Source organism: Fringilla coelebs, assembly GCF_963513975.1.
Source record: "Fringilla coelebs genome assembly, chromosome: 19".
In the NCBI taxonomy this organism is placed as follows: Eukaryota; Metazoa; Chordata; class Aves; order Passeriformes; family Fringillidae; genus Fringilla; species Fringilla coelebs.
Genome location: NC_140045.1, coordinates 1,474,831 through 1,500,701, shown reverse-complemented (window position 1 = coordinate 1,500,701; position 25,871 = coordinate 1,474,831). Strand labels below are relative to the sequence as shown.

Genomic DNA, 25,871 nt, shown 5'->3' with positions numbered 1-25,871 from the left:
ATCCCATCCCTCCATCCACCATTCCTTAACATCCACCATTCCTCATCCCTTCATCCCATCCCTCCATCAACCATTCCTCACCATCCACCATTCCTTATCCATCAACCATTCCTTACCCATCCACCATTCTTTATCCCTCCACAGCCCTTCCTTATCCCTCATCTCATCCCTCCATCAGCATTCCTTACCCCTTCATCCCATCCCTCCCCAGCCCTTCCCTATCCCCATTCCTTTTCCCATTTTACCACTTCAAAGCCACCCCAGGGCACAGCAAGAACCCCAAAAACCCCCGGGAATTCTGGGCTGAGATTCCCTCTGTGTCCTGCAGATTCCCTCTGTGTCCTGCAGCACCGCCCCTCCCTGAGCCCGCAGCCGGGGCTGTCCCTGCTGGTGCCAAGGGGATTAAACACCAGGATCCCGCCGGACAAACAAGGACACTTCGGCTCCTCGCCAGCCCTCAGCGCTCTCCCTCCTCTCTTTCACTCAGATCCCGACAGGAACGCTCCTGCTCTGACCCCACCGGGTTTTCCAGGGTTTCCCCCCTCGCTGGGTGGCAGCAGGGCGAGGAGGGACCCGGAGCTGCCGCTGCTCCCGTGGGAATCTCCCCAGCCCCCCTGCACGCCACAGGGCACTGTTTGCTTTGGATGCCACCGCCGGGGGTGACTCAAAGTGACCTTTCCTGTTTTCCCAGTCAAGGCCTCGGGATCAGGCGCAAGATGTTGGAAATGAATCAATTAATTCCCTTCAGGGGCTGACTGGGGGCTGCTGGGTGGGGGAAAGGAGCTGCTGGGTCAGAAAGGAGCTGCTGGATCAGGGAAAGGAGCTGCTGGATTGGGGAAGGAGCTGCTGGATCAAAAAGGAGTTGCTGGATTTTAGAAAGGAGCTTCTGGGTCAGAAAGGAGCTGCTGGGTGGGAGAAGGAGTTGCTGGATTTTAGAAAGGAGCTGCTGGATTGGGGAAGGAGGTGCTGGATTGGGGAAGGAGGTGCTGGGTCAGAAAGGAGCTAGAAAGGAGCTGCTGGGTGGGGGAAGGAGCTGCTGGATTTTAGAAAGGAGCTTCTGGGTCAGAAAGGAGCTGCTGGGTGGGAGAAAGGAACTGCTGGATTGGGGGAAAGGAGCTGCTGGATCAAAAAGGAGCTGCTGGATTTTAGAAAGAAGCTGCTGGATCAGAAAGGAGCTGCTGGGTCAGAAAGGAGCTGCTGGATTTTAGAAAGGAGCTGCTGGATCAAAAAGGAGCTGCTGGATTTTAGAAAGGAGCTGCTGGATTTTAGAAAGGAGCTGCTGGGTCAGAGCATAGAGCTGCTGGCTGGGGAACTGGAGCTTCGTTGTCTCAGCTGAGTGAGGACCACTCAAAGTCCTTCCTGGGGCTGTCCCTGCTGCCAGGGAGGCTCTGGGGACACCCAGCAGGGCCAGCCCCACCCCAGGGACAGCTGAGGCACTCAGCATCCCCCAGGGTCACAGCCCAAGGCTCATCCCCAGCACTGCCAGGAGGAAAGCACAGATTGCCCCAGGAGAGCCCTGACCCACGGTGGCAGGAGCTGTGGGACTGAGCTTCCTCTGCCCAACACCCAGATCCCCCAAAACGGCCCCAAAAGAGCCAAAATTGGCCAGGAGAGCCCTCCCAGGCAGAGAGGTCTCTTCCCACACAAGGACACTCCATGGTCACCCCGTTGTCCTGCTGGTTTTTCCTCTCCCAGAAGCTGCCAGACCAGTAGGACTGGATTGGGCTCTCTCTGGGGGATTTCTATTTATTTTTATTTTTTTTCCCCTGTCCCTAAATATATCCCTGGCAGCCCAGTCACACAGCAAAAATGTGGGTGTTGCTGAGCAGTTTGGGGTCACCGGGGAGAGCTCAGATCTGTCACCTCTGTGGGGTTGTTGTTCAGGCTGGAACCTCTTGGTCTCACACCAAACCTGGAGCATTTGATGCCCAAGGATAAAATATCTGATTCCTTTCAGTCCTGGAGCCAACTGAGGACAAATGATAAGGTGACAGATAAGGGAATGATGAAATAAAAGCCCACGAGGAGCTGCATGTGCAGGAGGAAAGGGGATCCTGCTTTCCCCTGGATAATCCTCGGGGCTCTGGGACAGGGGCAGGGCACGTGGCTGCTCTCTTTCTCAGCAGGGTTTGACCAAATCTCCACAAATTACCAGAAAAATGGATCCCTTCCACGTCCTGCCTGTGGAATTGGGCTGGGATTGGAGCACAAACCCAAAGCCATCCCCAAACCCTGCCTGGACTGAGCTCAGGCACACAAAACTCCACATCACTCATTCCTAAGGAAAAAATTCCCACCAGGATCTTTTTCCTTTTATCCCCATCACTCATTTAAAAGAGGAAAAAATGGATAAAAATGGGTACATTTTGGTGGTGATCCTCTGTCTCCGAAACAATTCCTACCAGGATGTTTTTCCTTTTATACCCATCACTCATTTAAAAGAAAAAAAAAAAAAGGATAAAAATGGGTAAATTTTGATGGTGATCCTCTGTCTCCAAAAAAAAATCCTACCAGGATCTTTCTCTTTTTATCCCCATCACTCATTTAAAAGAGAAAAAGAATGGATAAAAATGGGTACATTTTGATGGTGATCCTCTGTCTCCGAAACCATTCCCAGCAGGATCTTTTTCCTTTCCTCCCTATCACTCATTTAAAAGAGAAAAAAATGGATACATTTTGATGGTGATCCTCTGTCTCCAAAGAAAAAATCCCACCAGGATCTTTTTATCACCATCACTCATTTTAAAGAGAAAAAAATGGATAAAAATTGATAAATTTTGATGGTGATCCATCCCCTGCAGGGCATTTTCCCTTTTCTCCCTATCCCGGATTTTTAAGGGAAAAACGGCCTGAAATAAGCAGAAAATCCTGGTGATCTCAGAAGCCTGAGAGATTTTCCAAACCAGCCCGGGGTGTTCAGTGAAGAGCAAACATTCCCCTCCGCCAGCCCCCGGGGACGGTCCCATCCCGGACTGCCGGAGCTGATCCCCAAATCCTCCTTTGTTCCTCCGCTTTTTCTTCTCCTTTTCCTGCTCTTTTCCCCCTGTCAGGTAACAATACCTCCTTTCAGGCCCTGCCAAAGCCCGGCTCCGATAAGAGCTGGCAGCGGAGGGAGCTGCCATCAATATTTGGGTGAATTTTAACTCCCTGAGCGCGGCCTGGGGGGGATCAGTGAGCACCTGGTTAAAAACTCCTCTTCCAAACCCATCAGCCCCCGAATTCCCTCGAAACCTCGCTGCAAAACCGCGCTTAAAGCCGGGACTAAAGCTCCAGCCGCGCTCCGCACCCAGGTACGTCCTCCCGGCGCTTCTTCCCTTTAAGCTCCGCTCAAACATCCCCCCTTAAGCCCGGCTTTATTTCGGCCGGCAACGCGAATTTCCCCAGCGCAGCTTTAGGAATTTGGTGTCAAAAATTAAACCAGGGGATGGGTTTTGTTCCCCACCCCCATCTTCCCGAGGGCTGCGGGGATGTCACCGGGATTTGGGGAATTTTTTGTTGTTTTTTCTCCGGTTTTTATGGGTTTGGATGTTGTGTGAGAACCCAGGATTATGATAAAGAGAGGTGGGAGCCTGACAGCGAATTAAACCCCACACCAACCATTCAGAGCCCTGTTTAAAATCGGATTTTCCCTGCAGAAAATATTCTGTCAGGCAGTCAGAGGCTTTCTGTGGTGTTTTTAAGACCTAGCAAATATTTCTTGGTAAAAAAAAAAAAAAAAAGAAAAAAGAAAAACAAAACTGTGAGCTGGAGGGTGTTATGCTCAGAATAAACTTTTCCCACTTAGCAGCAGGATGAGTTTTTTTCACCCAAAAAAAATCTGAATTTTGCCAAGCTGAATGGCCAGAGCGTATTTCTGATCTGTCACAGGTAGGAGAGACAGGCACAGAAAATCCAGCGCTCCCTGCCCTCCTCATTCCTGGATTTTTACCCTCCTCTCCCTTCATTTTAATTTTTAATCAGTCATTTCATAAGCTGCCCCTGCTTTTTTGCCACTTCAGCAAAGGGAAATGGAATAAATGATGCTCCTCTTCAAGGCCTCGTGGTAAAATCGAAAGTAAATAAATAAATTAATTAATTCAAGAGCAGTTCTGCCGATGAATTTTAATTTCGAGAGGAATTAAAGCTGCACCTCTCAGCTCAAATTTCATTTAAAATTTCATTCCCAGAAAATCAGCTCGAATTTCATTTTAAAATTTCATTTCCCAGAAAATCAGCTCGAATTTCATTTTAAAATTTCATTTCCCAGAAAATAAGCTAAAATTTCATTTTAAATTTTCATTTCCAGAAAATCAGCTCAAATTTCATTTCAGCCCAACCCCTCTGGAAACTCCTGGAATTATCAGGACAGGCAGAAAATGGAGAAATCCACCAAGATCTCAGGGATGGAGCAGGGGCACCTCGAAGGGCCCTGGGAAGGTTTTTCCCATGGGAAAGGGACTCAGTGCTGGGACAGAGCCCCCTCAGCATCCGAGAGGAGCAGGAAAATGAAATCCCAGAGCTGGGAAAGGCTCAGCACCACTGCCAGGGTCACATCCCACGGCAGAGGCAAAATCCCCAAAAAATCTCTCAAAAATCCCAAAGAACCTCCCAAAAATCTCAAAAAAAACCCACCAAAATCCCCCAAAAACCTCCCAAAAATCCCCAAAAAACGTCTCAAAAATCTCAGAAAAAACTCCCCAAAATCCCAAAAAAATTCGCAAAAATCTCAAAAAAGCTCCCAAAAATCCCCCTCAAAAAAACGCCGAAATCCCAAAAAAACTCACAAAAACCCTCCAAAAAACCTCCCAAAAATCCCAAAATAACTCCCAAAAGTCCCAAAATAGCTCCCAAAAAAACCTCCCAAAAGTCTCCAAAAAAGCCCCAAAAATCCCAAAACAACTCCCAAAAGTCCCAAAATAATTCCCAAAAATTCCAAAAAAACTCCCCAAAATCCCCCAAAAATCACCAAAAAAACCCCCAAAAAAACCAAAAAATCCCCCCCAAAAATCTATGAAATAATCCCCAAATTTTTTTTTTAATCCCCCCCAAAAATAATCCCCAAATTGGAGCAGAGCAAGCCCAGATTGTGGCAGGTTCAGCCCCCCCAGGGTGGCATCGGGGGCAGGAGGGGACTCAGCCCCTTCCCGCAGCCCCAGGGTGAAAATCCAACCCAAACTCAAAAAAATCCCAAAAAATCTCAAAAACCACTAAAAATCAAAATAAAATCCCCAAAAAAACCCCAAAATTAAAAAAAAAAAATCTCAAAAAAACCCCAAAAATCCCCAAAAATTCCTCCCAAAAATCTCTGAAATAATCCCAATTTTTTTTTTAATCCTCCCCAAAAATAATCCCCAAATTGGAGCAGAGCAAGCCCAGATTGTGGCAGGTTCAGCATCCCCAGGGTGGCACCGGGGGCAGGAGGGGACTCAACCCCTTCCCACAGCCCTGGGGTGGAAATCAAACACAAACTCAAAATAATCCCAGAAATCTCAAAAAAAACCACCAAAAATCCGCAAAAAAAACCCAAAAATCAAAAAAAAAAAATCCCAAAAATTCAAAAAAAACCCCAAAAATCCCAGAAAAAAAACCCCAAAATCCCCAAAATGGGTGGAAATCCAACCCAAACCACCCAAAAGGAGCTGAACTCGGAGCCGTGGCTGGAAATTGATGCTTTGGGTGAAATAAAGGATTTCCAGAGCCCGGGGCAGGGCAGCCAGGCCCAGCTCTAGTCCGGCCTACGTGAGCCCGGCTTTAAATCCGTGTAGCTACAGCTCCAACAAATCCCTGTTTATTGCCCAGCAGGGCAGAGCTCGGGGTTTTTTACATAAATAATCCCCGTGTAAATAAACTCCCCACCCTGAGCAAACTGCGAGGGATCCCGGCGCAGATTTCTCTATTTTTCAAATAAATCATCCTCCCCCCATCACCCCTCCCTGCAGCTGGCAGCTCCAATTTCCAACCCAGCAGCTGGAAACAACCCAAACAAACAATTTTACAAGTTCCAGAAGTCCCAAACCCCTCCTTTCCCTGCCTGAACACCCCTTTTTTTTTTGGGTTTTTTTGTGTTTTTTCTTTTATTTCTTTTTTTTTTTTAATTTATTCGAAATGGGTGACCCAGGGACATCTGCAAACCATTAGGGTGCAGACTTCAGGTAGCTCCCAGCAACACGTGCTGGCCACATTACACCCTCCAAGGAGATTTCCACAACTTTCCTTCTCCAAATAAACAGGCTGCGTTGGGCAGGAGCTGCACAAACAGGTAGAGAATGGCAGTTTTATTCCCCTCGCCCAATTCGGGGGTTTTTCCTCTGAAATTTGAACTATTGCTGGGAAAACAGAGAGGGGCCGGCTGGGGATTGGGGTGGGAGAGGGAATGGGGAATGGGATGGGGTGGTGGGGGATAGGGGGGGATGGAGGGGGAAATGGAGGGGGGAAAGAGAGGGGGAAAAATAGAGGGATAAAATAGAGGGATAAAATAGAGGGGGGAAAATGGAGGGGAAAAATTGAGGGGGAAAATAGAGGGGAACAAATAGAAGGATAAAATAGAGGGGGAAATGGAGAGGGAAAAGGGAGGGGGAAAATAGAGGGGTAGAAAATAGAGGGGTAAAAAATTGAGGGATAAAATAGAGGGGGAAAATAGAGGGGGGAAAAATAGAGGGGGAAAAGTGAGGGATAAAAAATAGAAGGGTAAAATAGAGAGGGGGAAATGGAGGGGGAAAATAGATGAATAAAAGAGAGGGAAAAAATAGAGGGGGAAAATAGAGGGATAAAATAGAGGGGGGAAAATAGAGGGATAAAATAGAGGGGGGAAAATAGAGGGATAAAATAGAGGGGGGGAAATGGAGGGGAAAAATAGAGGGATAAAATAGAGGGGAAAATAGAGGGGGAAAACAGAGGAATAAAAGAGAGGGATAAAAAATAGAGGGATAAAATAGAGGGGGGAAATGGAGGGGGAAAATAGAGGGGGAAATAGAGGGGGGAAAATAGAGGGATGAAATAGAGGGGGAAAAATAGAGGGGGGAAATGGAGGGGAAAAATAGAGGGGGAAAATAGAGTGGTAAAAAACTGAGGGATAAAAAATAGAGGGGGAAAATAGAGGGATAAAATAGAGGGGGAAAATGGAGGGGGGAAAATAGAGGGAAAAAATAGAGGGGAAAATAGAGGGGGAAAATAGAGGAATAAAAGAGAGGGATAAAAAATAGAGGGATAAAATAGAGGGGGAAAATGGAGGGGGAAAATAGAGGGGGAAAAATAGAGGGATAAAAATAGAGGGGGGAAATGGAGGGGGAAAATAGAGGGGTAAAAAATGGAGGAATAAAAGAGAGGGATAAAAAATAGAGGGATAAAATAGAGGAGAAGAAATGGAGCAGGAAAAAGGGAGGGGGAAAATAGAGGGGTAAAAATAGAAGAATAAAAGAGAGGGATAAAAATAGAGGGATAAAATAGAGGGGGGGGAATGGAGGGGTAAAATAGAGGGGTAAAAATAGATGGGGGAAAATAGAAGGATAAAATAGAGGGGTAAAAAATGGAGGGGGAAAATGGAGTGAAAAAATAAAGGGATAAAAAATAGAGGGGAAAAATAGAGGGGGAAAATGGAGAGGTAAAAAATAGAGGGGGGAAATAGAGGGGTAAAAAATTGAGTGAAAAAAATAAAGGGGTAAAAAATAGAGGGGGAAAACAGAGGGATAAAAATAGAGGGGTAAAAAAATAGGAGGATAAAAGAGAGGGATAAAATAGAGGGGTAAAAAATGGAGGAGGAAAATAGAAGGTGAGAAAATAGAGGGATAAAAAAATAGAGGGGTAAAAAAGAAATCAGAAATTAGAATCCATCAAGAGTTAAAATTTGGGGTGGGATCTTTTTTTTTTTTTTTTTTTTTTTTTTTTTTTTTTTGAATTTTGAAGCAGTTTTTGTAGCTTGTCAAGAAATTAAATTTCTCTGGAACCTGGCTGAGAGAGATTTCACGGTGACCACGGATGGGGCATCCCTGATTTCTGAGAAAAAATGGATAAAAAGAGGCAGGAAATGATGGTGCCACCAGCATTCCCTGCAGGACATCCCCCCTTGTCTCAGCATCCCTCATTTATTACAGAAAATTCACAAAAACAGGTAAATGGTGATGGTGATCCTGTGCCACCAGCATTTCCCTTTGCTCCATTTCTAACCAAAAAATTCCCACCAGGACCTTTTTCCTTTAATCCCCATCACTCATTTATTTAAAAATAAATAAAAGATATAAAAATGAGTAAATTCTGACGGTGATCCTGTGTCTCCAGCATTCCCTGCAGGGCATTTCCCCTCTTCTCTCTATCTCTGGATTTTAAGGAAAAAATGGATTCAAACAGGCAGAGAATTCTGGTGATCCCTCAGCAGCAGCGTTCCCTGCAGGGAATTTCCCTTTTCTAGGCAGCTCTGATTGTTAGGAATTAAAATTCCCTCTTTTCTCCTCATTCCTGGACTCTCCTCGTGCCTTGGAATTTTTTTTCCAAAATTTCAAGTTGCATTTTGAGTGGGGAAAAAAGAATAAATTCATGATAAATCTCATTTTTTCCCCCTCTTTGGGAAGGGAGGGAACACTTTGGGGAGGGGATTTTTCCATGAGAGGGATAAATTTTCCATGTAGGCAAAGTTTGCAAGAGTTTGGAGCCAAAAATCCTGGAGCAAAGAAATAAATAATGAAAGGAAGTAAGAAAGAGAATGAAATGGCAAAATAAATCAAGAAATCTGGAGATTTAGGGAAAGGGGGGAATATTTATTTATGAAATGGTAAAATAAATCAATAAATAAATTTTTCCCCCCTTCCTTCCCCTAAATCTCCAGATTAATCCCTTTAATCTCCAGGAATAAAATGAAATGAAATGAAATGAAATGAAATGAAATGAAATGAAATGAAATGAAATGAAATGAAATGAATAAAATAAAATAAAATAAAATAAAATAAAATAAAATAAAATAAAATAAAATAAAATAAAATAAAATAAAATAAAATAAAATAAAATAAAATAAAATAAGAAATCCCAGGAGCATTTGTGACGTCCAAGGCTGTGCCTGGAGGTTTCCAGCTGGGGGAGAAGGAGCAGAAAAAAGGGAATTATTTCTGTTTTCCAAGGTGGAGCCAGGGAATGCTCCGAGCTCCCAGCTGGGAATGGGAACAAACCCACCCCAGATTCCAGATTTTCCACCCCAAACCTGGAGCTGCCCATCAGCATTTCTGCTCAAAAACCCAATTTTTCCTCTCTTTTTCCTCGGATTCTCCTCTTTTTAGCACTTCCCAACTTTGTTTCCCTTTCCTGCTGCCTCCAGCCTCACCCTAACCCCGATTCCTCCCCGGTTTTGCCTTTTTGGGGTGATTTTGGAAATGAACCCCACGATTCCAGGGGCAGCCAGCTGAGAAATAATCGAGATCATTTCTCCCTGGGGCTGGGATTATTCTCCCCAAATCCCAGAATTTCCTCCCCAGAGGAAATCCCTCTCGAGGGTGTTTTTAGGCATCAATTAAAAATGAATTTTGGAGTCCTCAGGCTGCTGTTGTTTTCTATATTCAAAAAGAAAGGGGGAAATTCCTGTTCCCTGCTGGTTTTTTGCAGGATTTGCCAAGCTGAAATCACACCCTGCTGCCTCCAGCTCCAGGTGCAGAAGGGCTGAGAAACAGAACTTTAAAAATCCATAAAATCGCCAGGAATTCTGAGCTGGATTCACAAAGTGAATGAAATCCCAGAGAATTCTGAGCTGAATTCACAAAGTGAATGAAATCCCAGTGAATTCTGAGCTGAATCTACAAAATCCATAAAATCCCAAGGAATTCTCGGCTGAATTGACAAAATTAATCCAATCCCAAGGAATTTTCAGCTGAATTTTTAAAATTTAATCCAGTCTCAAGGAATTCTGAGCTGAATTTACAGAGTGAATCAAATCCCAGTGAATTCTGAGCTGAATTGACAAAATTAATAAAATCCTAAGGAATTCTCAGCTGAATTTACAAAGTGACTCCAATTCCAATTAATTTTCAGCTGAATTTTAAAAATTTAATCCAATCCCAGTGAATTCTGAGCTGAATTTCCAAAGTGAATAAAATCTCAAGGAATTCTGAGCTGAATTTACAAAACCCATAAAATCCCAAGGAATTTTCAGCTGAATTTTAAAAATTTAATCCAGTCCCAAGGAATTCTGAACTGAATTTACAGAATTAATCAAATCCAATGAATTCTGAGCTGAAATCACAAATTTAAAGGTGATTCTTTAAGGAATAATTTCCAATTCAAGGCCCCAAGGGCCTTTTTTATCTCTGTTTTTCTCCAGTTTTATCCCCCTGGATCAGCTGGGAATGGGATCAAGGAGCCCCACACCAACCCCACGGCCTGGGATCCCCCAAATTCCACAAATTCCATCCCTGGCCCAGGAATATTTGGGATGGGAGGGAAATCTGTGGCATTTTACACCTGGAATGGCAAAATGTGGGATCCCTGGCTGGGAAAAGGGGGAAATTCAGGGAAAAGCTGAAATTTCTGGGAAAACCAAGGACAGGCTGAGCCACCCCTGCTCCAGGAGAGAGGGAAAAGCCAAAATGTGGGAATGTTTCTGTGGGATGCAGCCCTGCTCTTGGGTTTAATAAAATGCCACTGATGAGGAGGGGGATTTTTAATTTTTGCATTAATTAAGCTGTGATTAATTAATTCACGAGCCTCTGTCCAAAAACGCTGGAGCAAACATTCCTGGATAAATCCACAGGCACAACCACAGCTGGAATTTCCCATTTTGGGCCATGGATCAAGAATTGATCCAGTTTTCCATCAAAATTCAGATCCTGCTGCGGGAACATCTCTGGTTTCAGGGAATTCCTCCTCACCCTGAAGCTGCACCAGGAGCAGGGAATATTTCTTGGGATCTGCAGCTCCTCCTTGGATTTCTGCCCCCTTGGGGGTGGTGGCAGGGCAGGTGGGGTCAGAGGGAACATGGTGACATCCCAGCTTCCCTGGGGAACATTCCCAGCACCCATCCCAAATCCTGGGGGTTGGAGAAGAGCCTGAACCTTCCCAATACCAATCCCAAATTCCAGGGGTTGCAGCTGAGCTCAAACCTTCCCAACACCAATCCCAAATCCTGAGCAGAGTCTGAATATTCCCAGCACCCAATCCCAAATCCCAGGGATCAGAGCAGAGTCTGAACTTTTCCAACACCCATCCCAAATCCTGAGCAGAGCCCAAACCTTCCCAATACCAATCCCAAATCCTGAGGTTCAGAGCAGAGCCTGAACCTTCCCAACACCAATCCCAAATTCCAGGGGTTGGAGAAGAGCCCAAACCTTCCCAACACCAATCCCAAATCTTGAGCAGAGCCCAAACTTTCCCAACACCAATCCCAAATCCCAGAGACTGGAGCAGAGCCTGAACCTTTCCAACACCAATCCTAAATCCTGAGCAGAGCCTGAATATTCCCAGCATCCAATCCCAAATTCCAGGGATCAGAGCAGAGCCTGAACTTTTCCAACACCCATCCCAAATCCTGAGCAGAGCCCAAACCTTCCCAACACCAATCCTAAATCCTGAGGTTCAGAGCAGAGCCTGAACCTTCCCAGCACCAATCCCAAATCCTGAGCAGAGCCTGAACCTTCCCAACACCAATCCCAAATCCCGAGGTTCAGAGCAGAGCCTGAACCTCTCCATCATTAGAGGGGCTCCCCCAAAAATCCATAAAACAACTTCTGGAGCACAACTCATCTGAAGCACAGCCACGTTTCCAATTTGGACAGAAAAACCTCCCCAAATCCACCCCCCCGCTCCCAAAATTCCCGTCTCCCCCACGGTAACGCTCGGAAAAGTTATTCCCTAAAAACCAGGGGTTTGATTGAGCACAAGGAGCAGGAAAAACCCATCAAGCAGGGGCTTTAACCCTCACTGAAACCCTTCCCCGTTCCCTGAGCTGGCCACTTTGGATAAAACAATGTAAATTCCAGAAAAAAGGGAAGGCAAACTTCCATCCTGACGGGAAAGCAGCAGCAGCAGCTTTTAGAGGCAGCTTCCACCCAGGCTGTGATTAATCAGCTTGTCCACCTTGTCCAAATAGTCCATCGAGCAGTAATTAAAAATAATAAGCCAGAAATTATGGAATCACACACAATAAGGGCGCAGCTCCTTCCCCTTTCGCTTTTGTTTATTGTTCAAACTTGTCAAGCCCCTCGCCTCGCTCCGAGCAGCTCGCGGGGAAGGCAGAGCCCCTTCCAGCAGATGGATCTGCAGGATGAAAAATGTCCCAATCCTGACCCTCCCCACTCAATCCCTGACCCTCCCCAATTGTCCCCGTGCTGCTCCTGCCAATCAGCAGCGGCAGGGCCTGGGGACAATCTCTTGTCACCGCGTTTCGCTCCTCTCCAGGTACGTTTTGTGCAGATTTTGGCCCCAGCGGCTCCAGCTGAGATCAGAACGATCTCCTGCCTGTGTTTGCTTTCATGTCCTGCAATAAATATATTTGTGAAATGAGATTTGGGGAGTTAAACTCCAGCATGCAGCACCCTAGAGCTGGGATTACCCAGGGGAAAGAATCCAGATTATCACCGGTAATACTTGCTGAAAGTTTACCTAGCTAAACTCCAGCGTGCATGCAGCACCCCAGAGCTGGGATTACCCAGGGGAAAGAATCCAGATTATCACCTGTAATACTTGCTGAAAGTTTACCTTTATCACCGGCCCTCTCCTGGAATATTGGATATTTAGCAAAGGAAAGAAATACAGCTCTGGGAAAAGCATCCTCGGAATAAAAAACCCAAATTCCGCTGGAGAAAAGCAGGAAAGCCCCGCTCTGCTGGCAGTGCCCCTGCAGACAAAGGCTCTGGGACAGAGCACAGCCACTTACCTTCAAACTCACCCAGAGCAAAACTGCTTCCCAAAAAAGTTTGCAAGCAAAAAAAAAAAAAAAATTTTAAAAAAACCAACCAAAACCAACCCAAAATCATCACCAGAACCTCAGGGAAAACTCAAAACAACCAAGGAGAGGCTTTCGAGCGCGTTTATTCCCAGCTCCTTCCCCACTGCCTTGCCCTTTTTTTTTTAATTTTAAATTTTTAATTTTTTTTTCCCACGTGCCCTTTGCAACACCTCGATGCCCCCCTGGTCGGGGTAACGACGACAATCGCGACAGGGCAGGCGGCGGCCGCTGCCCCGAGGATTGTCCGGCCGCACAAAGGCTGCGCAGGAAAGCAGCGAAGGAAAGCGGCCGCCAGAAAGCCCCGACTTCAACGCTCGGGTCTCAAGGAAAAATTCCGGGCTCGGGCTTCGGGAAAGGAGCAGAGCTCGGGGGTTTCTGCCCCAGAAAGGCGCTGAGGGGCGCGGGGAGAAGGAGGGAGGTGGGAATGGGCGCAGCTTTTTGGGCAGCTCCCACCAGATCCTTCTCCTGGAGCCTGGAAAACCGGGATGTGTTTTACTGCCCACCTGGACGGGGGTTGCAGTGGGAGCCCCGATTTCACCCGGAGCCGCACGGGAGAGCCGCGGGCGGCTCCAGCCGGGCGATTCCTACAGACCCGGAATGTTCCTGTGCAGGGAAATATCCGCAGTCACCACGGATAACCCCGGGCAGCGCCGGCCCTGCCTTCCAGACCTGATCCGCTCGGCAAAACCTTTATTTCTGTGCGGAGGGGGAGGGAAGAGGCCGCTCCTTCCCCGGGCACGGCTCCAGGCCGGGATGCGGGACCGGGATCCGGGGTTGGGATGGGGAACCGGGATGGGGAACCGGGATCGGGGTCGGGATGAGGAACCGGGATGGGGAACCGGGATCCGGGGTTGGGATGAGGAACCGGGATCCGGGGTTGGGATGGGGAACCGGGATGGGGAACCGGGATGGGGAACCGGGATGCGGGACTGGGATGGGGAATCGGGATGCGGGGTTGGGATGGGGAACCGGGATGGGGAACCGGGATGCGGGATCAGGATGAGGAACCGGGATCGGGGTTAGGATGAGGAACCAGGATTAGGAAGCGGAATGGGAAACCGGCATGGGGAATCTGGATGCGGGACCGGGATGCGGGATCAGGATGAGGAACCGGGATCGGGGTTAGGATGAGGAACCAGGATTAGGAAGCGGAATGGGAAACCGGCATGGGGAATCTGGATGCGGGACCGGGATGCGGGATCAGGATGAGGAACCGGGATGGGGAACCGGGATGAGGGTCCCGCAGCCCGGTCCGGCCGCGCAGGAAAAGCCGCGCCGGGGCCACCGGGATGGGGAATAACGACAGAAAGAGGAATAACCGGGGAAGGCGCGGATGTCGCAGCGCGGGGTGGGCGGAGGGACGCGCCGGACGCCCCCTCCAAAAAGAAAAATAAAAGAAAAAAAGAAAGTAAAAAAGTTTTAAAAGGAGAAAAAGCCAAAGCGCAGCAGCGATTTTGGGGTACCGGAGGCCGGGCACCCGCAGCCCCCCGAGGCTGCCCCGCTCCGTCCCCGCGGTCCCGGGGGGGTTCGGGGGGCGCGCCCGGCCCGGCCCGGCCCCCCCGCCCCCCGCGCGCCGTTCCTGAGCCTCTGGCGCCCCCTCGGGACGGAGCCGCGCAGCGCCCGCGCTCCGCTCCGCGCGTCCCGCCCGCCGCCAGCGCGGCTGCAGCGGCCCCGCCGGGCCCAGCGGCGGCGCCTCCATCAGCCACCCGCGGGGAGCGCGGGGCGCGGCGGCCGCTGTCGCTGTCGCCGTCGCTGTCGCTGTCGCTGTCGCTGTCGCCGTCGCCGCCGCCGTCCCGCCCCGGCCGGGCCGTGCCCCCCGCGCCGCGCCGCGAGGCCCCGCCCCCCCGCGCGGCTCAGCCAATGGGGGCGGAGCGGCCCCCGCGGGCCGCGCCGTGATTGGGCGGGCCGGGGCGGGCGCGCGGCCCCCGCCGGGTATTAGTGCGCGCGGCGCGCGGCGGGCGCAGAGCCGCGCTGGAGACCGGCGGGGCCGCCGCGCCCGACACTGCCCCGGGCTCGCCCCGCTCCCCGTCCTGCTCCTCGTCCCGCTCCCGGCCTCGCCAAAGTGCTTTTTCCTTATTTTCCCTTTCCTCGTTTCGGAGTTTTTTTTGGTTTTCTTGTTTTTTGTAATTTTTTTTTTTTTTTTTGCGCTGAGAAGTAATAAAAAGTTTTTTTTTGCGAACTTCTCGCGGTTCTTCCCCCTCCTCTCCGCAGCCGGTGGAGACTTTGTTTCTCCGAGTTTTTACTTTTTTTGACCCGTCCCTGCCCCTTAGCGCCTAACTTCTTAATTTTTTTTTTTTTTTTTGTTAACTTTTTTTTTTCGCCCCCTTGTTCCCCCTCGGCCGCTTTCTCGCATGAATCTCCTCGACCCTTTCATGAAAATGACAGAAGAACAGGACAAATGTATCTCCGACGCCCCCAGCCCCACCATGTCGGATGACTCCGCCGGGTCCCCCTGCCCCTCTGGATCCGGCTCGGACACGGAGAACACCCGACCCCAAGAGAACACCTTCCCCAAGGGCGACCCGGACCTGAAGAAGGAGAACGACGAGGACAAGTTCCCGGTGTGCATCCGGGAGGCGGTGAGCCAGGTGCTGAAGGGCTACGACTGGACCCTGGTGCCGATGCCGGTGCGGGTGAACGGCTCCAGCAAGAACAAGCCGCACGTCAAGAGACCCATGAACGCCTTCATGGTGTGGGCGCAGGCGGCCCGCAGGAAGCTGGCGGATCAATACCCGCATCTGCACAACGCCGAGCTCAGCAAGACCCTGGGCAAGCTCTGGAGGTGAGTGCGGGGCCGGGATGCCCGCGGGCAGCGGGGGATGCGGAGCGCGAGGGTGCGGAAAACGCGCTGGGAAACTTCAGCGGAGCGCAAAAGTTGCGAGGTCGGGGAGAGGACGGAATGCGGGAGCGGGGAAGCGGGGAAAGCCGCTCGCTTTGTGCTGCTGGAAGCGGTTTCTGCTCCCGGGGCGGGGGGGCCGTGCGGAGCCCCCCGGGCTGCCCCGGCCGTGGTTTGTTTGCGGAGGAAATGATGGATTTGGGGGATTGCATCAGCTCGGGCCGGGCCGGAGGGAGCGCGGGGCGATGCGGGGAGGGAGCGAGGGAGGGAGCGAGGGTGGGTGGCGGCGGTGAGTGGCGCAGGGCCGGGTGGCCTCCGAGTGCCAGAATAAGGCGGGGAGGGGAGGAAAACACGAGGCGAGTGAGTCACCTGGGCCACCGCGTCCTCGGGGACCGCGCGAGGGGCGGGGGGGTCCCCGCAGCGGTGACACGGCGCAGCAAAGCTGGCCCTGGCGGGCGGGGATGTCCCCAGAGCGCCCGGGGACAGCGAGGTGCGCCCGCAGGGTGGGGAGGGAGAGGGCTGGACCCCGCTGCCGCTCCTGCAGCTCTGGTCCGGCCACCGAAGGAATCTGGGGGGCACAAGGGGGTGACAACCAGAGAGCGCCGGGGACAAGGGGGTGACAACCAGCGAGCGTCCCGGACACGGCGTTCGGGTTGTGGGGGGCTTTGCATCGCTCTTTGGGGGGGTCCGAGGGAGGGATCGGCACCGGTGTCACTGCTCGTCGCCCCCCGCCCCATCCCGAGCCACAAGTGACCCCGCGCCCCCCGTGTCCCCCCAGGCTGCTGAACGAGAGCGAGAAGCGCCCGTTCGTGGAGGAGGCCGAGCGGCTGCGGGTGCAGCACAAGAAGGACCACCCCGACTACAAGTACCAGCCCCGGCGGAGGAAGTCGGTGAAGAACGGGCAGGCGGAGCAGGAGGAGGGCGCGGAGCAGACCCACATCTCCCCCAACGCCATCTTCAAGGCGCTGCAGGCGGACTCGCCCCAGTCCTCCTCCAGCATCAGCGAGGTGCACTCGCCCGGGGAGCACTCGGGTAGGTGCCCACGGAGCCCACGGGGGCCGAAGCTGCAGCCCGGACCGGGCTGAAGTTGGGGTTGGGTGTGGGGAGGGGAAGGAAAGAGGCAGGAACGGAGGGAGAACGGGGAGAGCTGCCCACGAGCCGCGTCCAGAGCCTGGGCACGCAAAACGGGCAAACAGAGGGACGTGGCTGCGGTGGGGTGACACGAACCCACGCTTTTTAAAGCCCAGCTCGTGTCGGAGGGCACGGCAGGCTGCCGGGCTCCGCGTCCCTCGCTGTTCACTTCACGGCGCCGCCACCCCCGTGCCACCCTCACCCCTGTCCTTCCTCCCCCAGGCCAGTCGCAGGGGCCCCCCACGCCCCCCACCACCCCCAAGACGGACGCTCAGCCGGGCAAGCAGGACCTGAAGCGCGAGGGCCGGGCGCTGGGCGAGGGCGGCCGGCAGCCGCCGCACATCGACTTCCGCGACGTGGACATCGGCGAGCTGAGCAGCGACGTCATCTCCAACATCGAGACCTTCGACGTCAACGAGTTCGACCAGTACCTGCCCCCCAACGGGCACCCCGGCCAGGTCACCTACACGGGCACCTACGGCATCAGCGGCGCCGCCGGCGTCTGGATGTCCAAGCAGCAGCAGCAGCAGCCGCCAGCGGCGCAGCTGCCGGCGCTGGGCGCAGAGCAGGGCCCCCAACAGCAGCAACAACAGCAGCAGCAGCAGCAAAGGACCCACATCAAGACGGAGCAGCTGAGCCCCAGCCACTACAGCGAGCAGCAGCAGCACTCCCCGCAGCAGCAGCAGCAGCAGCAGCTGAGCTACAGCTCCTTCAACCTGCAGCACTACAGCTCGTCCTACCCCAGCATCAGCCGCGCTCAGTACGAGTACGGCGAGCACCAGGGCTCCTCCTCGGGCTCCTACTACAGCCACGCCGGGCAGGGAGCGGGGCTCTACTCCACCTTCAGCTACATGAGCCCGGCGCAGCGGCCCATGTACACCCCCATCGCCGACACGGCGGGCGTGCCCTCCATCCCGCAGACGCACAGCCCGCAGCACTGGGAGCAGCCCGTCTACACGCAGCTCACCCGGCCCTGAGGCGGGGCAGGAGGCGCCGAAAAATCCAAAAAATAAAATCAATTCAAAAATAAAAAAATCAAAAAAAAAGTTATAAACGAGCGGAAGCGGCGCCTCGGAGCGTGTGAGGTTTGAAAGGATGGTTGGGAAGATGCAGGAGCCTTCTGCACTACAGCATCCTCCCTGCTCCCAGCCCCCAAATTCGGGACAGACTCGCCAAGGACTGGACTTGAACTCTGCTTCTTCCAGCGTGGAGAGGAGATTTCCACCCAACGTGCCCAGCTGGCTCCTTCTCTGGACTTTTGTAATGATTTTTTTTTTTTTAGCAGTAATTAAAAGCGAGATAAAAAAATAAAAATAAAAAAAGAAAAAAAAAAGGGGGGTAAAAGAGAAAACTCAGAGTCCTCTGTGAGGAATATTCTCTATTTTAAATATTTTTAGTATGTACTGTGTATGATTCGTTACCAATTGTGAGGGGATTTATACCTATTTTTTAGAGATTTTTTTCGAAATGCTCTTATTTTTCCAACAGCTGAAAAAAAAAAAAAAACAATGACACTTAGTGGAGCAGCCCTAGGTTTTCTTGCAGAGGTATTTTTGTATAGAGAAGTGTCTTTTTTTTGCTCTAAAAATGAAACTAAACCAGCGTGCTCTGCCCTGGGAACCCAGCACTGGGGCAGGGACCAGCATGGGAGAGGCTTTATTTTTCTAACTCGTAGCAAAACCAGCCAGGAGGAGAAACTTCACTTTATTTTTTAATAACCTTGGAGCCTTAAAAGAAAAACAAAAAGAGGAAAAAAAAACAACAAAAAACAATGAAAGAAATCCACGGAGCAGCCCCAAAGTGCTGCTGGAAGCCTTAAAGCAGCCCCTGGAAATGGCTGGGGCTGGGGCTGAGCCCGACCCCTCCGGGCAGCCCCTGCCCAGCCCAGGGTGCCAAACCCAGCCCGGGGCTCCTCCCTGCCTGGGAGCCCCGACAGATCCTTTAAATTATTTATTTGGGGAGAAGAGCAGCTTTTAATCAGCGTTTTCCTTGGGGTTTTGTTGTTTTAAAGGTGTTTTAAAGTCCTTTCAGAAGCGTTGGGAGCATTATTTGGAAGGTGACCGTGCCTGTTAAATTATGGTCTGAAACTGTAACCAGTCCTTTATTTATCTCTTTTAATTCCTTTTTGGTCGTTGTTATTATTATTATTATTATTCTTTTTTTTTTTTTGAATCTGTGTCCTGGGTTTGTACAAACTTTGTGCTCTTCCTTTTTTTTTTTGGGTTTTTTTTTTTTTTGCCTTCGAGGAGAAACTGGAAGAAAAAAAAAAAAAGAAAAATGAGATTTGTACAAACTAAAGATTGCAAATGTAGCGGATCACTGAATCATTTGCCTTGTTTCCTGCCTCAGCTCTCTGGGACACAGCAGCTCGTGCAAGGACGAGCCCCACGCCCCAGCCCTGCTGCAGGGGTGGCACCGTTTTAGCCTTCAACCCCCCCAAAAACCGCCTGGGAGAGGTGGGGGGGACACTGATTTTGGTGAAGCTGTGGCTGAACAGTTAAGGATTGCTTTTTAAAAAAGACAGCAGACTTTTTTTATTTAAAAAAAAAATGATATATTTGTTAACTTTTTTTTTTTTTTTTTTTTTTAGGGATTCAGTAGGAGAAAAAAAAAATCTTAAAGCACTCTTATAATATGGCATCTTTCTATTTCTGTATAAAAGCAGATCTTTTTAAAGTATTTCTGTAACTTAAAAGACCTGTCCTTTAAATCATATTTTGTCTTTAGGTAAGTTTGGTTTGGTTTTGGTTACAAGATCCTTCTCTTTGTGAAACTTACCTTTTTTGTTTGTTTGTTTTGGTTTTTTTGTTTTGGTTTTTTTTTTTTTGTATATTATTGTTTGCAATAAATATACATTGTATCAAAAGTTGCACCTGCCCCGGGTGTGGGATTTATTATCAGGGTTTGTTATCAGGGTTTTTATCGGGGTTTTTATCAGGGTTTTTCTCAGCCTCCAGGAATGCTGGATGGGTTTGGGTTCATGGCTGAGGGCTGGGGTGTCCCCCCCTCTTTATCCCAAGCAGAGCCAGGGAATAAATGGGATTCAATGGACAAATCCAGGCTGGCCAGGTCAGGGGGTGACCCCAAAGGGGACACCTGAGCTCTGGCTGTCCCCAAATCCTGCTGGCTCTGGGGTGTCTGCTCCACTTTGGGGATGCTGAGCACGAGGGGAGGAGAAAGGAGCAACGCCAAGGGTTTGGGCTTTCAGGTCATCCTTAAAAATCTGCTGCAATCCTCCCAAAAACCCCAAATCAGCCCAGCAGGACCTGTGTCACCCTCAGGGATCGATGTCCCCGGTCCCTCCCCGGGCAGGAATGGCCCCGCCTGGCTCAGCCCAGCTTGGATTTCCCAACCCAGCCCATCCCCGCTCTGTCCCTGCCCTGCTGGGCTCTGGCGCAGCTCAGGCCGGGCTTTGTCACCTCCCCCTGCTGCTGTCACCTCGGAGCTCGCTGGGGACACGAATCTGTGCAGGTCCCTGCAAGGCCCCAGATTCCAGCTGGGAAAACTCGTGTCAAATGCCCCAACTTGTCCCAAATTCCCGCAGAGCTGGAAAAGCAGAGCCGGGCAATAAATGGGATTAAACGGGCAAATCCAGGCTGGCCGGGTCAGGGGCTGACCCCAAAGGGGACACCTGAGCTCTGGCTGTCCCCAAACCCGGCTGTCCCTGCTCCCACCTGCCCCGTCCCAGCACTCAGGTGCAGATTTGATCCCCTCTGGAATCTTTTCCTGGCTGGAAAAGCCTCTCTGATCCCGTCCTGCAGCCCCAGAGCTGCGCCCTCCACACCCCCGCCAGGCATTTCCCACTTCAGCCGAGAGGATTCATTAACTCCGAGCATTAATTGGGGTCGCTGGCACTCTGCGGTGCCGTGTGGGATCTCTTTGATCCCCGACATTTCCCCTCCTCAGCGTTTGCCCTGCCCCACCCGCTGCCAGTTTTGGCTTTTTGGGCCAACAGAACCAACCCAGCTCCAGAGTTTGGTGAGGAAGGAGCTCCAGGGAGAGCCCGGTGGGGCCACCAGCGATTCCACAAAGCAGAAAATGCTCCTGGGGATGGGATGGGCTGGAAAAGGGCCCGGAGTGAGGACAGACAGCGCCTGGAACGGACGGACCTTCCTCATCCTCCCCAACGGGAGCGGGGCAGGTCCCACCGGGATTCCGGGGACATTTCTGTCCCCACCCCGCCCTGCTCAGCTCCCCTCTGCCCCCTTTTCCAGCAGAAGCAGCCCTGGGATTTCCTCCTCACAAAACCCCCAGAAGAGCAAAACTCAAAACTTTTGCTCTTTTGCTCTTTTGCTTCTTTTGCTCCTTTTGTCCCAGCCTGGCCCTGCCATCCCTGCTCTGCTCCTGGGCTGCGCTCGGAAATTTTTGGGGCTCCCCTGGACAAAGTTGGGCACGGGGCAGCTCCGAGCGGCTCGGGGGGACACCCAGGGAGGGGAAAAGGCTGGAAATCCGCCCGGCTTCGGGCAGCAGCGCTGGGAAGCTCAGGGGAGGGGAAGGGAGAGCGCCGGGAGCTCCGGCAGCGCTGCGGGGAGGGATGCGGGGCTCCGGGCTGGGGGACACCGGCAGAACCCCCAAAATCCCCGCAGGAAGGTGGGCAGAGCGAGGCTGAGCCCTTGTTTTTCTGAGGTTTTTTTTCGGTCAGTTTTCATGAGCGCTGATAAAAACAAATAAAAAAGGGAGAAAGTTTCCCTGCAGCCGCTGCCGGGGACATCCCGGCTTTCCGGGCTCGCTGTCAGCTGCAATTCGCATTTATTTTTTTTTTTTTTTATTTTTTCAGCCAGCTGTCGGGGCTGCCGTGGCCTTGGAGAGGAGCAGGAGCCGTGCCGGGAGCTCGGGATGCGGAGCCGGGAGGGGCCGGGCTCTCCTCTGCCCTTCCCGGGCAGGAAAAGTGAAAAGAGCGGAATTTCCCCGCAGTCGGGGTTTGTTTCCCTCGGGATCGCGGCAGGGAATTGCAGCCACCCGGGGGAGGGTGGGAATAAACCCAAATCCCATTTCTCCGCCAAATCTGCTTCCAATGCTCGGGCTCCGTGCTGAAAAGTGGGGAGAGAGGAGAGCTGAGAGACACAGGGCACAAACAGCTCCGGGGAATGAGAGAGGACCGAAAAAGAGAGTTACACCTGCCCCGGGTGTGGGATTTGTTATCAGGGTTTGTTATCAGGGTTTTTATCGGGGTTTTTCTCAGCCTCCAGGAATGCTGGATGGGTTTGGGTTCATGGCTGAGGGCTGGGGTGTCCCCTCCTCTTTATCCCAAGCAGAGCCAGGGAATAAATGGGATTCAATGGACAAATTCAGGCTGGCCAGGGCAGGGGTGACCCCAAAGGGGACACCTGAGCTCTGGCTGTCCCCAAATCCTGCTGGCTCTGGGGTGTCTGCTCCATTTTGGGGATGCTGAGCACGAGGGGAGGAGAAAGGAGCAACGCCAAGGGTTTGGGCTTTCAGGTCATCCTTAAAAATCTGCTGCAATCCTCCCAAAAAACCCAAATCAGCCCAGCAGGACCTGTGTCACCCTCAGGGACCGATGACACCAAAAATAAAACCTGAAGCACCTCTAGCACCACCTCCCACTCCTGTCCCGCTGGGAATGAGGCTGCAGGTGGGACTGGGGGAGCTCAGTGCCCGGGAATGGCCGCCAAGGACACGGGGACACTGCTGTCCCCTCTGCCACCCCCAGCTGCCACCCACCGAGCCCCACAGCAACAACAGGAACCCCAAACCCCTCCTGCAAAGCCCCCCCTGACTGACCCCATGGCTGAACCCAAACCAAGCTCCAAACCATCCCACAGATCCCAAAATTCCCAGGATCCGCTGCCCAATACCCCCATTTTAGGGGGAAAACCCCTTAGGGATCTGCACCCTGAATTGTCCAGATCCACCACCCAAAATCCCAATTTCAGGGCAAAATCCCACGAGGATTTGCACCCTACAGGGTCCAAATCCACCACCCCAAATCCCAATTTTAGGAGAAAAACCTCATAGGGATCTGCACCCTGCAGTGTTCAGACCCACCACCGCAAATTCAAATTTCAGAGGAAAATCCCACGAGGATTTGGACCCTACAGGGTCCAGATCCACCCCCCAATATCCCAATTTTAGGGAAAAACCTCATGGGGATCTACACCCTGAATTGTCCAGATCCACCACCCAAAATCCCAATTTTAGGAGAAAACCTCATGGGGATCTGTACCCTGAATTGTCCAGATCCACCACCCAAAATGCCAATTTCAGGGCAAAATCCCATGAGGATTTGCACCCTACAGGGTCCAAATCTACCACCCCAAATCCCAATTTTAGGGAAAAACCTCATGTGGATCTGCACTCTGAATTGTCCAGATCCACCACCCCAAAATCCCAATTTCAGGGGAAAAACCTCATGGGGATCTGCACCCCACAGGGTCCAGACCCACCCCCTAAAATCCTAATTTTAGAGCAAATCCTCATGGGGATCTGCACCCTACAGGCTCCAAATACACCCCCTAAAACCCTAATTTTAGGGAAAAAACCTCATGTGGATCTACACCCTGAATTTTCCAGATCCACCCCCCAAAATGCCAATTTCAGGGCAAAATCCCACGAGGATTTGCACCCTACAGGGTCCAGACCCACCACCCCAAATCCCAATTTCAGGGAAAAACCTCATGGGGATCTGTACCCTGAATTGTCCAGATCCACCACCCAAAATCCCAGTTTCAGGGGAAAAACCTCATGTCGATCTACACCCTGAATTTTCCAGATCCACTACCCAAAATCCCAGTTTCAGGGGAAAAACCTCATGGGGATCTGCACCCCACAGGGTCCAGACCCACCACCCCAAATCCCAATTTTAGGGAAAAACCTCATGGGGGATCTGCACCCCACACACTCCAAATCCACCCCCTAAAATCTCAATTTTAGGGAAAAAAGCCTCATGTGGATCTACACCCTGAATTTTCCAGATTCACCACCCCAAATCCCAATTTCAGGGCAAAATCCCACCAGGATTTGGACCCTGAATTGATCCCCCACCCAAACCCCCAAGCTCAGGGACTGATGATCCCCCACAGCAGAGTTTCTCACAGCTGGGAAGGATTTAACCCCTCAATCCCCGAGGTGCCAGCTCTGCCCTGTTCCCCCAGCCAGCACAGGTAGGACAGAGCTTCTGTCCCCTCCCAGATGTGTCAGAAAGAACAAATAAAGCAGTTTTTCCATCTGATTTCCCTGCTGCCAGCCTGGGGATTAATTCTCTGCTATCAGCACGCAGAGTCTCGCTCCATAAATTGCCAGCTGCTAATAATAAGGCTGGACAGGAGTTTTAAAGCTTCAGTAGAAGGTTTACAATTAACCTACTCCTGTCAGCTGGAAAATCACCTTAAAACGGGATTCCAGCTCTCCTCTGACTCACTCGGAGTGCGAGTTTCGCTTTTGGAGAGTGAGAAACTGCCCTGGAAACCGGGGAAGGCCCCAGGGGCGCTTCCAGCTCAGGGCTGACCTGAATTTGTCCCAAAATCAGAGCAGGTTTCACCAGGCGTCCCTCGGGACCGCCAGCCCGGCCCTTGGGAGCTGGAAATCAGCTCCGTCAGCTTGGGAGCTTTTCAGGCTCACCCCGAGCACGTTTTCCATCGAGGAGACAAAGCACACCTTGGAAAATGTGGATTTGGGAGCCCCAGATTGCCGGAGATGCCCCAGGGATGGCAAACACAGAGCGCAGGGCGCGCCCGCCTCGCCAGCCCCGCTGCTTCCCGATGCTCCGGGGTTTTTTTCCAAGCTGGGAGGTGAATTCCAGGAGTTGGAGTCACCATCGCTGTGGTCACATCCAGGGGGACCAGGACATCCCCGGAGCTCTGACACCCTCCCCTTCCTCTTTCAACAGCTCCCTCCCAGCTTTTAAAGATAAAAATCATCCTAAAAAAAGAAAATATGGACTTTTACCGCCAGGGTGGGGAGGATCTGGAATAGAATTCCCAGAGGAGCTGCGGCTGCCCCGTCTCTGGGATTGTTCCAGGAGCAACCCGGGATGGGGAAGGTGGGAATGGATGGGATTTAAGGTCCCTTCCCACCCAAACCATTCCGTAATTCAGGGGAGCTTCGGGATGCAAACCAACCCCCGCGGAGGTTTGTCCCTCATCTTGGCCGCAGCTCCAAGGGGAAGCTCCCCGGAGTTACCCCCGAAACACCTTGGAAAAGCCCTGGGAAGGAATTGCATCCTCGAGGAGGATGAAAATCTGAGCTGGATTTGCTCCAAATTATCGGAATTTGAGATGGGAGAGGAGGATGAAAATCTGAGCTGGATTTGCTTCAAATTATTGGAGTTTTGAGGAAGATGAGGATGAAAATCAGAACCTGATTTGCTCCAAATCATTGGAGTTTTGGGGAAGACCAGGATTAAAATCTGAGCTTGATTTGCTCCAAATCGTTGAAGTTTTGGGGCGGGAGAGGAGGACGAAAATCTGAACCTGTCTTGCACCAAATTATTGGAATTTGAGGGAGCGAGGAGCAGCTCGGGCAGGGGAGGGGGAGCCGCCCAGTCATTTTCTGTGATTAAAAGGCAAATTTTATTCCTGGAGAAACTTGGAAGCAAATGTGGCGTTGCCATGGTTTCACACCCACTGGCTGGAAATGACAATATTAGCAGGGTGACCTGGTAATTAGAAACTGTGCCCCCAGGTCAGGCTGCGGAGAAAATAAAGAGAGATTAGGGCGTGCTAAAGACACCGCATAATGCTGCGGGCTCCTGCGCTCCCCACCTTTTATAAGCGGCCCATTTAAATGCAGATTCTGACTTTCCACCTGGGGCTGCTAATCTGTCTCACAGCCAGATCAAACAATGGGGCAGCGCTCGGCGCTGTGGGGCTCGGGCTGGCTGCTGCCTGTCCCCCTTTTCTCAGGGAAAAAAAAAATCCCAAACCCGAGGGGTTCCTTCGCCGGGGATTGTTCGGGATGGCTGCGTCCTCCTCTCCAGCCCTGGATTCCGTGGGGTTGGGGTAAAAACCCTCCTGGAGTGGGTTTGTGTCAGGAAAGAGAGACCCGCTG

At 51.4% G+C, this 25,871-nt stretch overlaps 1 protein-coding gene across 1 annotated transcript; it reads left to right on the top strand.

Annotated features, from left to right (window-relative positions):
• Window positions 1–14,784: 14,784 nt before the first annotated feature.
• On the top strand, window positions 14,785–18,342 carry SOX9 (SRY-box transcription factor 9). Its single transcript, XM_084218361.1, has 3 exons — window positions 14,785–15,680; window positions 16,513–16,766; window positions 17,088–18,342. The coding sequence occupies exons 1-3, from the start codon at window positions 15,250–15,252 to the stop codon at window positions 17,840–17,842; spliced, it is 1,440 nt and encodes a 479-aa protein (XP_084074487.1). The 5' UTR covers window positions 14,785–15,249; the 3' UTR covers window positions 17,843–18,342.
• Window positions 18,343–25,871: the final 7,529 nt, after the last annotated feature.

Coding starts and splice junctions, on each gene's coding strand:
- SOX9 (XM_084218361.1), top strand. CDS start 15,250: ATGAATCTCCTCGACCCTTTCATGAAAATGACAGAAGAACAGGACAAA. Junction 15,681..16,512: donor ACCCTGGGCAAGCTCTGGAG/GTGAGTGCGGGG, acceptor GTGTCCCCCCAG/GCTGCTGAACGAGAGCGAGA. Junction 16,767..17,087: donor CTCGCCCGGGGAGCACTCGG/GTAGGTGCCCAC, acceptor TTCCTCCCCCAG/GCCAGTCGCAGGGGCCCCCC.